Source organism: Ornithodoros turicata, chromosome 4 (assembly GCF_037126465.1).
Source record: "Ornithodoros turicata isolate Travis chromosome 4, ASM3712646v1, whole genome shotgun sequence".
Classification (NCBI taxonomy): domain Eukaryota; kingdom Metazoa; phylum Arthropoda; class Arachnida; order Ixodida; family Argasidae; genus Ornithodoros; species Ornithodoros turicata.
The window spans coordinates 68,884,852-68,900,285 of record NC_088204.1 but is presented as its reverse complement, the minus strand read 5'-3'; the positions used below and the strand labels follow the sequence as shown (position 1 = coordinate 68,900,285).

The 15,434-nt window shown below is 45.3% G+C and overlaps 1 protein-coding gene and 1 long non-coding RNA gene across 4 annotated transcripts; both read right to left on the bottom strand.

Annotated features, from left to right (window-relative positions):
• On the bottom strand, window positions 1-15,249 carry LOC135391780 (uncharacterized). Of its 3 annotated transcripts, none has more exons than XM_064622226.1 (5): window positions 15,074-15,249; window positions 3,287-3,441; window positions 3,120-3,214; window positions 2,655-2,750; window positions 1-277 (listed from the first exon to the last, which is right to left on the bottom strand). In XM_064622226.1, the coding sequence occupies exons 1-5, from the start codon at window positions 15,209-15,211 to the stop codon at window positions 90-92; spliced, it is 672 nt and encodes a 223-aa protein (XP_064478296.1). In that variant the 5' UTR covers window positions 15,212-15,249; the 3' UTR covers window positions 1-89. The 3 variants fall into 3 exon arrangements, with proteins under 3 accessions (XP_064478296.1, XP_064478295.1, XP_064478297.1); XM_064622225.1 differs by lacking the exon at window positions 15,074-15,249 and adding an exon at window positions 4,484-4,719; XM_064622227.1 differs by lacking the exons at window positions 1-277; window positions 2,655-2,750; window positions 3,120-3,214; window positions 3,287-3,441 and adding exons at window positions 8,927-9,203; window positions 12,890-12,985; window positions 13,631-13,725; window positions 13,798-13,952 and having other exon boundaries at window positions 15,074-15,220.
• On the bottom strand, window positions 12,124-12,883 carry LOC135391781 (uncharacterized). Its single transcript, XR_010422101.1, has 2 exons — window positions 12,495-12,883; window positions 12,124-12,419 (listed from the first exon to the last, which is right to left on the bottom strand). It is a non-coding gene; the product is annotated as an uncharacterized LOC135391781 (long non-coding RNA).
• Window positions 15,250-15,434: the final 185 nt, after the last annotated feature.

Here is a 15,434-nt window from a genome sequence, read left to right as displayed (position 1 = left end):
TGCTTTGTGGCAAAGATTTATTTTTTCGTACAGATGACGGTGGCTGGATGGATGTAGTCCTTCTGCGAACCTCTCAGTGACAGGGCGCGTCAGCAAGAGAATAAAAGGATTACTGGATCTTTGCAGCCCTTTGTGTACGGCTTATACCCATTACGGGCCTTGCGAGATTTCTTCGTGGTTGCCTTTTTATTACTGCACTTATTCTTGTACACCTTTACACAGGACGAGTGTTTGTTGATGGTGGGCGCCGCTTCCTTCGTGGCCCACAATTCACATTCTGAAAAGAAATTAAACGTTTAGTTAATTTTTATAAATATTCATCTCGTGTACATGGTTTGTCATATACGGCAGCAACAACAACTAATGCATGTATTGACGATGGATAACGATCTTATCATAGCTTTGCAACCCTCATCACAAGTTGAAAAACAGTAATTTCGCTATGAGCTGCTTTTGCCCATCAACTATTATATTTCAATTCCATCATTTTTTATCTGTGCTAGTTCATTCTACGCCTACTGAAGTCCATAACTGCTCACTGCCACACCATCGCTTTTCAATGGATTCCGGGTCATTGCGGAATCTCTGGCAACCACGTTGCCTACGCTGCGGCAGCGGCCACTCACCACCAGGGAAAGTGTGTCCCGATTGTTCTCCCAAGGGGGGACAGACGGTCCCTTCTTCGTGACTGGGATGCCTCCTCATCCGTTGAACAATGGCGTCGAGATGCCCAGTCAGTACCATACTGAGAATTGTGGACCCAACATTCTCATGTCGCTTACAGACATCTTTACCGCGCGTCATTAAGTCCCTCCTACATCGCTTACGGCTGAATATTGCCTTTATGGCGTACTACCGTTACCAGATAGGGTGTGCCAGTAGTCCCTTGTGCACGGAGTGTGGTGTGCCAGCGACCGCGGACCATGTGATCATCGCATGTGCTACTTACAGGAGGAAGCGTCACATGTTGGCAAACGACTTTGCGCGGATTGACAGCCGACCCCTTGACCTCAGTCTCATTTTGGGACCATGGGACACACGAAAGCAGATGTCCGTCTTGCGACCCTTCATCAAATTCCTGCAAACTACCGGCCTGATCGACTCTCTCTAAAACCCTGTCAGCGTCGTCAGCATCATCCTCATCACCATCGTCTCATTTTTCCCCAATAGCAATGGGGTAGCATTCTGCTCAATGAGCGGAAGTCATCCCCATATCATCGTCATCATGTATTCCTCTCTCTCTCTCTCTGTTCTAGTTTTTCCCCCAGCGATATATCTGGCTAATAAAATAATAAGACACGCTAACTAGTCAGTCTGATAACGGATATACTGCATGTACAATGACCAAGTAGCGTAACCTTGTGGATTGTGAGGAAAAAATGAGCTGTGCATCTCAACTGCAACATACTATCACATTTTACCTTGAGCTCGACTTCAGAAAATCCATTGGTACAGAACGTCTGCCCACCAGTGGAAGCAAACTAAAATAATCCCAGTTTGTGGTTTCGAGTTTCCAAAAAGTAGTACCCACCACTTCACAGCTAGCAAAAGCAGGACACAGGCTGGCAAGCGACCATCTACTTACGTAGGCCGCAGGCAGACAAACGCAATATTTGTAGACCATTCAAAAGTTTTTGACGGGCATCTCGTGATATATGGACCTTTTTCACATACGTGTCATATCCTAGCAGCTATGCGGCGAACCACCCTTGGCGCGAGCCAAAACAAATTCATGTGCATAGCACAAAGGACCAAAACCGGTCTTGCGGTAGGACCGACGAGTTCGCGCAGATCGCGCGGTGTCCCCGCTGGCCCTGCTTTCAGCGCCATCTATTGAACACAGAGATAACCTTGTCCGGCGCATCCAAGGTTATCGGCGCCACAGTGCTTGCGCATAACCAGTTGTGAAGAAGGCCCATATTAATCCTCACACGGGAGACCTTACTCAAATAATAAAGTTGCGTGGTTTTGAGATTATCTTTCTGGTAGATAGCAGCTAATACAGAGAGTAGGGCAGGTCGCAGTTTGCCCTGTCGATCCTGGTGTACGTCAAGGGTGAATTTCTCAGAGCACTGCTCCTTTTAATTTATACAGATTATATTACAAGGGGCATCCCGGTGCAAATTCATCTTTTTGCTGATGATTGTACCAGTTTTACCTAAGTGAAAACTATGTCTGATCGAGTGGCTTTGAATAACTGTCGCATTGTAATAAACTGGAAAGTATACAAAATAGCCAAAGCTAATTGTACATCTAAATAACAATAATTAATGGCAAGAGATTGAGGTTACCTGACTTCAAAGGTTATCTGGCTTAAAACACTGCGTTGCAATAAGAACAAAAAAAGATGAAGAGGTGGCAGAGGAGCGTGCTTTATACACCCATCGTCAGTAGATAACGCTGCACCCCACAAGAATTCTTGTTGTGGGGAATATAGTGTCCAGGTGTCCAGCTGAATGTTTTATCGAATCTATCCGTAACGAAGACAGGAAGCTGCAACGAGTTTCTTTCTACCGTGACATAAAAACGATGTTCCCAGGTTCAATGCATTTATAAAATCTCCTGGTAAGAAACGTAGTCCTCAATCCCGGTCCTCTATAGTCCTCTATGATGCGGACCTGTGTGAATATTACAGTTCTTCACCTGTGACTTACCTCCATCCAGCTTTTTATCGACGTCTCGATTATCCTTTGTTACTTCCAGGAGACTGCAGCCGTTTCCATCATTAAATAAGAGCCTGTATATAATGCCTACATATTGGAAGATATAAATATTCGTGAACTTTGGCAGAACAGTGCACTAAACTGTTCTACTGTACCTCTGTTTCACACGACGACAAGGATTTATGTAACTATGGGGGCCAGGCCAACAAAATCATTCGACCACAAAAATCATGCAAAGGAAATTACTCAACTAATTATGCACTTATCTTTATATCTTATGTAAACTAATACTGTCTCGTTGTGAAACTACAATGCTTGGTCGTCCGCGTATGACTGCATAGATAGTTCATGTACGAACATTATCTTATTACCCGCTGCGTACCTACGCTTTGATACCACTCCCCACTCCCTCCCCCCCCCCCCCCCCCCCAGTGGTTTTGTCACGTGTGTACTTACTTGGCTTGACGTGGTATCCGAAGAATGAAACTCCCATGTGATTCCTCTCATTATTTTTTCCTAATCTCGTAGTGACATATACTTCGGCTTTGGTGCTGTGATTCGGATAAGTTAGTCAGAGCAGTACAACATATAAATCAGAAGTGGAGAGCGAAGCCCTTACTTACTATTTTCCCTCCGTTTTATTATAACTCCCCATGAGCTGTAAGAGGCTGTGATTGCCTTCGTTTCTCTCAAGTACACTCGCGTACCGGCAACTACCTGATCCTGGAACTTGATATGTGCGTCTCAGTAAGAAGTATACGTTAGACTTCCGATACGTCTGGAATGAGACAGCGTCAACTATACAGTAAAGTAATCTTTCTTATCTAACTTCCAACTATCTCAATGAAGCTGGACTTCACATCGTGCACCCTGAAGGGCTGCATGTTACAAGGCGCGCAGGACACAAAAAAATTCATCTCAGTATTTATTTGCCCATAGCGAAAGTCGATGCTGAACAGGCAATATATCGGAGTACCGGACGCCCTACTAGTGCATGAGGCTGAAGCAAATCGAGCCAACGAACAAGTTCAAAAACACCACATTCCTCTGTATTTTTCAATATTTTATATAAAAAATGAAACTTAACGAAAAAAGGAAAGTCGCTTATCAACGACAACAACAACTTTATTTTGACTTTGGATAGTGGGGAGGTTCATCGCCAGAGGCGATACTCTACCCCATTGCTGGTGGGGATGTGGGGAATAAAATAAGGAGCCCCTTCACAATAACGAATGACGTCCGATGATGTCCAGTAATAAAATCCATTCTTGCAATCAATCAATCTTATCAATTCCATTGAGAATGTGGCAAAACTGAAGCAACACATGACAAGTATGGTGCACCCTGGCCAAGCACATCAACATGAAAACGGGACAGCGGCGTCCACAACCCGCTCCTGTAATATCCGTACCCTTTTCCGCAAATCAACTGCGCATAAAACGAGTGCCAACTTTTTTCTGGTTCATTTCTTGACTGTGAAGTTGCTCAAGCCAGTTGGTAGCGTATTTTGTAAACTTTCGTCGGCCTAATGAGTAGAAGAGAATGATGTCTTTTTTTTTTTTTTTTTTTCAAACGTTTTCAGGCAAGACATTTGCACTATGCAAACTGAATACGAGTCAGTCACGATAAGCGAGCATGAACCCTTTTGATGTAACTTCACGCAACTGTTCACGCAACTTCCCTTCACTAGATGAACATCGAACGGTATTACGATTGCCCCACGAGCGAGCCGTGTCGGCCCACTTACTGCCTCCGATATCATGCAGTTGTCTGCATCTGGCGAACGAAAAAGTAACATTGGGAATACAGAGGTTGCTTACCTCCCATACATCCTTGCTACTTGTTTCCAATTCTGCTGCAGGTATGGCATCTTTTGCATGACCAGCGATGACGCAAAATGCTAGGACCAATAACTTGAAGTACATTGCTGTCGTTGCGACCGCGTTACTATCCCGGCCGGTGAGCGGCTTCATTTATATCGCACCTCGAGATGGCACGTGCCAAACATAACAGTGCAGTACCACGGTGTTTCGCTGGAAACGGTCAATCAATTTCCAGTGATCGTTTCAACTCCGTAAGTATACAATCTGGTGTTGATCATGAGTGATGTCTATATTACGAAACAGTTCAATTGAATAGAAGTATTGATTGGAATCTGGCTGATGCACGCAAGCAAGGTATCTTCGCCCTCTGCGTTATTTCAAACCAATTTTCGCTTACAAATTGAAAGTTGGGACATAGCACTACCATTTGTGTTTCTGAAATGAAAGGATGTCAAGAAAAGGGCAACAGCCCGAGGCTCCGTTCGATTATTCAACACACATTGCAACTGGGATTACTGGGACAAAGGAAAACTACAGCTGTTTGGTATTTTGGCATGACCCTAAATGTATTTCATGATCACGCTTCGCACGCGCAGGAGTTGGTGTCCTGAGTAAGCGAAATACTGATAGCGCCTTCCAATACAGATTCACTACTCTGCGGTTGTAGGTGTCGTAGGTCGGAGATGGTTCGTCTTCGGAGATGGTTGAGCTTTTGAGCCATTTAACAAGAGGTCTCGTAACGGCCTGCGACATGCACGGGGAAAGGCTTCGGCGATCATTTAATGACTCGGTAGGAACCATCGTAAGGATCTTGCTAGTCTTACCAAAGTTGAACGTGCTTCTATTCGGGCAGCTGCCTGATAATATAGAGTTTCTCAGCATCTTCGAACAAGGTAGGTCGAGAAAGGTGGATGCGTAGGTCCTGCATTGATTGCACGTAGGCGTTCGGCGTAAGAGGAGCAGTAAGGCGGTTTACTGGCAAAGACAGTGATGAAGAACTCGAGGGAGTCGAAGCGTGGTTCCACAAACCATTCCAGCTCGCGTACAACCGATCCGATGTCCTTCTGAACAGTAGCGCGCAAGGAGAGCAGCACAAGAGGCAGCACTTCAGTCCACGGGGAGCTGGAGTGAGCCTTGAGTGCGGATATTCATAACGAAACCGAGACTAGGGAAGAAATACACAAACACGAGTCGCAGATATCACTAGCTGGTCTGCTTTTTAGCTGCTCTTTAAAGGGACAGTCTGGACCCCAGATGTGAAGTAAGTAGGCATTATCAGATGATTCCTTATATCTTTAGGAGCCACCATGCAAAATATTTCGTCTGTATTCGGCTCCGAGAATTTGCAATGCAATTTTCAAATTGCATCTTTTGCTTCCGACTGAAAGCCGCGCTTCGAGAAGTCGCGGCGCCAGGAGCGTTCTCTTCCGGCCCTTGTGGCATCTGCTCCACTCCTCTCGGCAGGCTGTGTGCAGTGCATCACCGTTCCTGGTTCCCATACTTTAAATACGCATGACATTCCTGCTTTTTATTCACAGTGACAGGTTAGTGCATATGTGACGATGTTGTTGAGCGATGGTGCATGGTAGTGGATCGTGAGAACAAGAAGGAAAACACAACGCCCGTGTCGATTTTCGGGCTTGCGGAGACCGAACCCCTAAAACATTTACGGATAGCCACTATTCACCATCCTGGATAAACGCTCAGTGCAGTACCAATGCCTTCTGAAGAGACAAGTAAGTGTTATTAAGTGTCGACCTCGTTCTCATGACAGATTTGACCTACGCAGCATAAAGATTTGCTAGGCGCGTCTCTCTGAGTTACAGCACTAACACCTACATAACAAATATCACACGCTACATATTTCGGAATCACATAAGTTATTAAACAAATCGCCCATACCAACTGGGTCAGGTCTCACCTTAAAATCTCCCTTTGTGCCTCAACCAAGTGGCGATTGTTGTCTAGCACTATTGTGACGTCACGGAGAAACTGAAACCGGATACGGGTTAAGCCTAGAACTTAATTCATTTTCTCTAAAACGAGGAAGCTCTCGCCCTTTCTACTTTATGTGGATGATATACTGTACGTGTGGAGCACAATCGACTGCAGTCACAATCCTAATACCCTCCCGAGGTCCGGACTGTCGCTTTAAATAGAGTGCAGTTTTGAGACTCTGTAACTGCTCGAACGAGTAAGCTGCCTGTGGATGATATGCGGCTGTGCAACTGCGGCGAGACTGAAGCATTAGCCGTGCGTCACTCTGACCAAATTGTTAAAACTACGAACGATTGCGTTTGTATTCGCAGCTGAGAGGTTTACAATACGAGAAGCTTCGGAATGGGAGCCATAATTAGTTTTCACTAATCACCTCCACTAAGTAATGAAAATAGACACGTGCTGTGATATCAATTCTCTGAGACAGGCACATTCACGTTAACAGTCACATTTTTGCTCACTTTTGTTTTTGTTTTTTGAGTTCCTCTTATGCACGCTGTCACTTTGATGCTCTTGATGATCTAGAGCACATTCTTCTACATTGTTCACACTACCAACCTTCCCGAACTGCACTCTATGGGTATCTTAATGAGCTGGACTCTCGCCCCCTCTCTTACTCTCAAAATTGCTTGGTCCCTATAGTCAAATCCAGTCCACCAACGCTCTGCCCTCAAAGCTCATTTGACCGTTTTTGACACTCTAGGACTTCGATCTTTATTGTGAAGGGGCTCATTAGTATCTGATCATGTCGCCTCTTAATCTGTAATCATTCTGCCTCCAACGCATTTGTTAATCTGAGATTAACTGGTCTTGCATCGCTTCCGCGATTTTTATCACTTCTGAGTTTGGTCCCTTTATTGTTGTATACCGCTGATCTTACCTTCGTAACTCAAATCTTGATGACGATCACCCTCTCTTGGTTGTCCAATATAAGTGTGGTGTCGACAAGCTGGATGCTCCCAGCCTTTGAAACTTCATTTTGACTACCTCTTTCATGAGTCTCACGGCGTACTATACAGGGTGTCTTTTTTTTTTTTTTCGATATAGATTTCTTATAAAGAAAACTATAAGGGCTTTAGACATCCTGTTTTCACTACAATCATCTCTGGGCCGGCGGACGTTCTTGGCCGTCTGTTGCTCAACCGTCGAATGACTAGTTACCTAAAAATCTTTGAATAACTTTTATTAAAGCTACGAAGTTTTCACAATGAGAATATCTGTTCCTTTCGGTCACCTGATATCGTATCTGTTCACAGAACAAAAATACGTTCGGTAGCTCGTCCGCAAAAAATTCGTGAAGGAGCACTTTTTTTCTCTCTTCATTTTCTTCATTGCGCATCTTCGGAGACGCGTCTCTCCTTCACCCCCAATGTGAGAGGGTGAAGGACCACGGTGCGGCCTCATGCGTCGAAGATGAGCTTTAACTTGCGGAGAACAAAACAAAAACACATGTATCGGGTGACGCTATCGGAACTGCCCTTATCTTGGGTTGCGTTTTCTGGTTTCTTTTGATCTTTTTCCAGGACGCAAGAGGCGACAGTGTGCTCTCTCACCCTCTCACATTGGGGGTGAAGGAAAGACGGGTCTCCGAAGATGCGCAATGAACAAGATAAAGAAAAAAAATGTGTTCCTGTATTCCTTCACGAATTTTTTGCGGACGATCTACCGAACGGATTTTTGTTCTGAAAAACGCGGGCGAGTAGATGTACCGCCGTCCAGATACTTCTATTCATTGGTACGCCATCTGAAGAACTGTGGCATCTAATCAGACGCCAACACGGAGGTACACATAACGTTCTGCTTTGCAGTCTTAAGAATGAGGTGGTGGTGATGATGGTGAAAATGCTCGTCTTGTTGGCCTCACAGATGTGGGCAACGTCACGACTGACGCCCTGGTGGAATGTGCGTCCCGGGCCAAGTCATAAGGGAACTGTGCCGACATATGTCTGAAAGCGTCTGAGGAAAACCCAGGGAAAACCCCAGACAACACAGCCGGCAGCGAGATTCGAACCCGGGTACCTCCCAGACATGACGTGACATGGCAGGCCTCTGCAATGTCAGCATGGTCTCTTAAAAATGAACTTCACCACATGGCACGCTCCTAGCCAACCATCATCCCGTATGACAACGTTCTGGTCTTTGATTTGTTGAAAATAGGAGGCGGACCCCATTTTACAGCCGAACATTGTAGACACATAATAGGCTGCGCCTCCCGTTATCAACAAATCGTGGGCGAGAACGTTATCGTTCGGGATGATGGTTGACTGGGAGCGCACTATGTGGTGAAGATACGAACCTATCAGGTTCATCTATACAAGAGGTGTCGCAGACAACAAGTTAAAATCGCCGTTTGTACAGTTCATAGCTCCTGTAAGCGTACCGAACAACACTGTCAACAACACACTCACACAGACTCAGAAACTATGGACATGTACAACGTGGTTGCGGTAACATAATGTTTATTGACATTTTTTTTTTATTTCAGAGGCAACAGCCAACTACGGTTGCCGCTTTGTAGACGTGCTTCGAAGCGTTCGTCAGCAACAGTCTTCAGTTCATGCCTCAGATTCCGCATCTTTCGGTGGGTCCTTGCAGGTGGTAACGTACGGCGTGTCCTCAGCACGGATGTTTGGATTGCACTTTTCAAAATACGCCACTTCGCAGGACGACATCACATTGATGGAAGCGGCTGCTTCCTTGGTAGCCCACAGTTCACATTCTTGAAAAAGAGGAATCATCGTAAAACTTTACACTTCCCTCTTCAACATTTTAAGCTCGGTATAGTCACTGATAACAGTATTAACTGCAACAGTCTTAACCTCGAGGCGGTCTTAACCGCGGTTACGCTTAACCGCCGTTACCCGACCAAGCCGCGGTTATCGTGAAACACGGTTTGTTGTTCTTGCTCGACAGTTTGTGACATGTTAGCAGTGAGCAAAGGAAAGGGCGTAATGGCGCAATAGCGGGAAAGCGTAAAAAGTTTAATAAGAAGTAAATACGCGGTAGACACATGATTATTTGCGGGAAATATCATTGCACTTGTATTGACGTCGGGAAATCAGAAGCGCGAAATCATGGTTACCTTGCGAAACCGAAGTTGCAAAGCTCGGTTTACCATAACGGCGAACAGCGGCGTAACCACCGTTCGGTCGGCCGTGGGACAGCGGCGAACTTGCCTTAACCGCGGTTAACGCTGCCCGTGTGGCACGGGCATCGAAGGGATAGACGCATTCGTCCTGGTCGACTCCGAAACTATGTACGTGTATGAGTACAATATTCAGAGTACTGTGTTAGTCCTCGTTCGCCACTGGCTACAGCCGCGAACACCCGTTGGTAAAGAGTGGAGCAGTTTCTGCGCAATTCGATGTAAGCAATTGCACGAGCCGGAGACAGATGTTGAAAGTATTCTGGAATTCCCTCTCTGGAAATCGAAGAAAACGTCAACGGTACAAGGCCAATCAGAAAGCGCTCCTTGGAGGCGCAGGCATGTCCAGCGGGACTATGGCGACCAGAATTGCGCGCCGAACCATATTGTGTGCGACAGTGCGTTCTGGGCATAAGTGTCACGAAGTGGGTAGTAAGACATGCAGAACGTACTGCAAACGAACTGATCTGGTGTTCTTGAGCTGTGCTGGTACTGGGCCTCCTGAGGAAACACTCGTTCGTAGTACAAAACCATTATGTGATTCCGTAACAAGCAGTCGCGCAGAAACGTCATTCGAGCTCACAATTAAATGGATCGTTAATAAATCGTGGGACATGTTACGAATACTTATACTAAATATGTAGCCCACGGGTCTATTTTAATGTTGACGTTTCGGGGCTTTGTAAAAATTTTCCTCGCGCAGTACAGACTGTTGTAATCAAGGAAAAAAAAAGGTATGCGAGGAAGAGTGGCACATTTTGCCATGATTGTCCGTGAGAGTAGGCAAGGCTTTCCTCACGAAACGATAGGATGTGATATATTTATTGTTCGTTTTTACTTTGTTTTGACGTGAATGCGTGTACCTATATGCGTTCAATATGATGGCGACGACCAAGAATTTCGCGACATGATTTCGCAAGCTTGAAACGGGTCGTGCTTGAAGTCTCAGCTAGAGGTCCGCGAGAAAGGTGCCGTCCAATCGACCGAATAACGTTAACTGTGTTCAAAGAACTGCACCTGGTGTTCCCTCGGTGCGGTGAGGGGAAGTGATTGGAACGAAACGGCTACTCCTGTCGCTCTGGATAGAGGACGCCGCTAGTGCGTGTGCAGATTTCAGACAAGGTCACATCAAAGGTCAAACGGCGCTTCGCTCAATTTAAAATCCATGCATCTTGTGAGGGAGCTTGACGAAATCCACGCGCAAATCCGCTGAAAAAGGGGCGATTGAATTCAAACCAAATAATTCGTGGAAACTGCGATTCAATCCAAATCCAAATCATACCTGGAATATGCGATTGAATCCAAATCCAAATCATAGTGGAAAATGCGATTCAATCCAAATTCAAATCCTGCCCATATTTTTTTGCGCAAATCAAATCGCAAATCAAATCCGCCAGCCCTCCGGTGGATTTAAATCTGGATTTAAATCAAATTCGTGGATTCAAATCCGCAACACTGGTCTGGATGTAGTCCTTCTGCGTATCTTTCAAAACGGTGCCCGTCAGCAAGAGAATCGAAAGATCACTCATGAGCCGGTGAATCATTGCAGCTGTTTGTGTGCGGCTTATCCTATATATGGGTCCTGCGTGGTTTCTTCATGGTTTTCCATGGGTTCCCATTTTATTACTGCACTTACTCTTGTACTCCCTTATACGGAACGACTCTTTCTTGATTGGGCTTCGTGGCCCACAATTCACATTCGTAAAGGACATACAACGTTGAGGAACTTTTCATCAATACCTTCTCGCGTGTGCGTGGTTTGTAATATACGGCAGCAACAACAACTAATACAAGTATTGACAACTAATGCATGGATGACGCTCTCACTGTAGGTCGCTCAGCTCTCATCACAAGTTGCTAAATAGTCATTTCACAGTAAGGTGCTTTTGACATCAACCGTTATATTTCACTTACCATTCCTTATTTGTACTAATGTTTCGCTCCGTCAATTATCTCCAGCAAAAAAAGAAAAAAGGAAAAAACAAAAGATAATAAGACGTGTGAACTAATCAGTATGATAACGGATAAGTTGCATGTACAACTAACACCTTCTACATAGTAGAAGGCCTACGCAGTGCCCAACTCACGGAGGCCTGCGTGAGCTTTGCGAGCTGCTTCGAGGTTTTCTCGTGTTCGCTCTTTCATTGACGTCATAACAGCCTCCGCAGCAGGCCTTCGTGTGTGACGCTGTGTCACGTGGGGCGCAGGCCTGATGCTATCTAGGAGGTGTTGGTACAACGCCCAAGTTGCTGTAACCTTGTGGATTGTGAGGAAAAACTATACGCGTCTCAACTGCAGCGTACTAGCAAATTTTATCTTGACCTGAACTTCAAGAAATCGATTGGTATATAGCGTCTGCCCAGCAGTAGAAGCAACCTAAAATAATCCCTTTTTTTTTTCGATTTTCAACTTTCGAAAAGTAGTATCCACCACACACAGCTAGCAGAAACAGGACACAGGCTTTCAACCACCACTTAATTGCGTAGGCAGTAAGCAGACTGCATGGCGCTATATTTCTAGACCTTTCAAAAGCTTTTGACAGGTATCTTATGGTAAATGGGCCTTTTTCACACACGTGTCGTATACTAGCAGCTCCGCAGTGAACCACCCCTGTCGTTATGAAGAATTCCTACAACGTCAATGGAATTCCCGTTGTGGAGAATACGATCCTCCATATCATCGAGGACTGTGACCGGTACACGTGTGAACGCCGGGTGCTTCGACGCAAACTTGAACTCCTTGACCATAGACCATTCAGCTTGTCCAAAGTATTCGGCCCACGGAGCTCCCCTGCGCATCAGTGACGGGCTTTTACTTTCATGCAAGCCACTGGACTCCTCGAAGAGCTCTAAACAGAACTCCGACCTGTTGTTGCTTCACTTTCACCATAATTCATCCTCTCATATTAATCAATGTGAAGTGGGGTAGGGTCCTGTGGCTACCACGAGGAAACGTCCCATGTCATCATCACTTCTTCATTTATTGTTGTTGTTGTTGTCTAGGTGGCCAGCTGAATTTTTAATGGAAATAATTCGTAATGAAGGCAGGAAGCAGCAAAGAGTTTCTTTCAACGGTGACACGTAAAAACGATGCTCTCAGGTTCAACGTGCTGATAAAATATCGTGGTAAGAAACGTAGCCCTGAATCCCGTAACCAACACACGCAGATTTTACCCTTGTTGCACATTTTGCGCTTTAACCAAAAGTTGCCCTCTATGGCGCAGAACACTCTGAATATTACAGTTCTTCACTGTGACTTACCTCCATACAGGTTTTTCTCGACGCCTCGATTATCCTTTGTTACTTTCAGAAGACTGCAGCCATTTCCATCATGAAATGCGAGCCTGTATATGATGCCTACATATTGGAAGATATAAAGCTTCGTGAACCTTGGAAGAACAGCATCTACTGTGCCTCTGTTTACAAGAAGGACATGCAGGGTTTTATGTGACTACGAGGATCAAGCCAAGAAAGTTTGATTATACTTGTTTGATTATACATTTATGTGCTTCGTGAAACGTAAATAACGTTCGGTTACTAGTACATCCTCGTGCACGAAACAACAATGCTTGGTTATTTGCGTAGACTGCGTAGAAAGGTCAGTTGTCGTGCATCTTCGGCCCTTGCGACAATGTGGCCCAATGCAATGCGGCATTACGTCATGTAGTTTTTCTTTCCTTTTCGTTTCTTTCTCTCTCTTTTTTTCTTTTTGACGCGACTGGCCTATGGGACTCATTGTGACCCCGACAGCGCCCTCGGGCATTCCCATCATCACGATCAGGATCGCCATCGGCGCTCTGATCATCACCGTCACCGCTCATCCTCGTCATCACTCATGTTAGACCTCCTATATCTATGGGATAGCGTTCCACTCATAGAGTGAATAACTTCCCGCTTCATCGTCAGAATATGGTTGTTCATGTGCGAACATCCTGTTTTCTGCTTCGTATCCGCTCTTCGCCCCGACCCCGCAGTGATTTCAACCCTCAGGTGTGTACTTACTTGGTTTGACGTCGTACCCGAGGAATGAAACTCCCATGTGATTCCTCTCTTTATTATTTCCTAATCTTGTGGTGACATAAACTTTGGCTTTGGTGCTGCGATTCGGACAAGTTAATCAGAGCCGTACAACATGTAAATCAGAAGTGAAGAGCGAAGGCGTTACTTACTATTCTTTCAGCGCTTTGTTATAACTGCCCATGAGCTGTAAGAGGCTCTGATTCCCTTCGTTTCTCTGAAGTACCCTTGCGTACCTGCAACTATCTGATCCTGGATCTTGATATGTGCGTCTCAGTAAGAAGTATACGTCAGACTTCATATACGTCTGGAACGAGACCGCGTCAACTCCAGAGTGAAATAATATCTGTTGTGTAACTTCTAACTAACTCAATGCAGCAAGACTTCACATCCTGCACCCTGAAGAGCTGCATGTTACAAGACGCGCAGGGCACAAATGATCCATCTCAGTATTGATATGGGGATTGCGTAAGTCGATGCCGAACAAATAATGTAATGCAATGGTACTGTGGCGTTACACGTTAGGTTCGATGCAATATAGCGGGGTACCGGACATTCTAGTAGAACATGAGGCTGAAGCAAGTCGAACGAACTAAAGGGTTCCAAAGCAGAATATTTATCTCTATTTTACTATATATTTTATTATAAAAAAACTCGAAGGAAGAAAGGGAAAGTCGGTTATCAATTTCATTCAGAATGTGGCAAAAATGAAGCAACAGATGACAACTTTGGTGCACCCTGGGCAAGCACACCAGAATGAAAACGGGACAGCGGCGTCCACAACCCTCTCCTGTGATATACGTAGCGTTCTTCGACAATCACCTGCGCATAAGGCGAGGGTGAACTTTTTCTGGTGCATTCTTTGTGTGTTAAGTCGGTCCAGTTGATACGGTATTTTCTCAACTTCACTCTTAAGAATGAACTTCGCTCGCATAGCACGCTCCTAGCCAACCATCATCAAGAATGGCATCGTTCTTTCCGCTGATTTGTTGAAAACGGGGGGCGCACGCTTTTCTGTGACACTTATGCAGTTCATAACTGTCACAAAAATGGTGTACGCCTCCCGTTTCCAGCTGATCAGGGGGAGAGAGCGATGTCATTCGAGATGGTGGTTGGCTAGGAGTGTGCTATGCGGTGACGTTGTGTTTTAAGAGTGCTGAGCTGCTCAAATAAGCAGGAGAGAACCCCCTTTTTTTCGCTAAGGCCTTTGGGCGAGACATTTGCACTCTGCAAAGCGAATTCGAGTCAGTCACGATAACCGAGCACGAGCTGTATTCACGCAACTTCTCTTCGCTAGATGGACATCGAACGGTATTCCGAGTGACCCTCGAGCGACCCGTGCCGGGCCACTCACTGCCTCCGATATCATGCAGTTGTTTTCATCTAGCTGAGCGAAAAAGTAACATTAGGAATACAGAGCTTCCTTACCTCCCATACATCCTTACTACTTGTTTGCAGTCCTGCTTCAGCTTCGGCCTTTTCTGCGTGGCCAGCAATGACGCAAAATGCTAGGACCAATAAGTTGAAGTGCATAGCTCTTCTTGACAACGCGTTGCTTGTTGTCATCCAGGCCGGTGAGCAGCGTAATTTATATTTCTCTTCGAGATGGTACGTGCCAAGGACAACAGCGTAGTACAAAGGTGTTTCATTGGAAACGGCTAATTAAGCTGCGGTGATCGATTCAACTGACTAAGTATACAATCGGGTGTTGATCATTAATGATGTGTATATTACGAAACAGTTCAATTGAATAGAAGTGTTGATTGAACACCCGGTTGATACACGCAAG

Excerpts from the sequence above, each read along its gene's own strand:
- LOC135391780 (XM_064622225.1), bottom strand. The coding sequence starts at position 4,636 with ATGAAGCCGCTCACCGGCCGGGATAGTAACGCGGTCGCAACGACAGCA. Across the intron at positions 3,215-3,286 it reads AATAAAACGGAGGGAAAATA|CACCAAAGCCGAAGTATATG; the intron begins GTAAGTAAGGGC and ends TCCGAATCACAG. Across the intron at positions 278-2,654 it reads CGATAAAAAGCTGGATGGAG|AATGTGAATTGTGGGCCACG; the intron begins GTAAGTCACAGG and ends ATTTCTTTTCAG.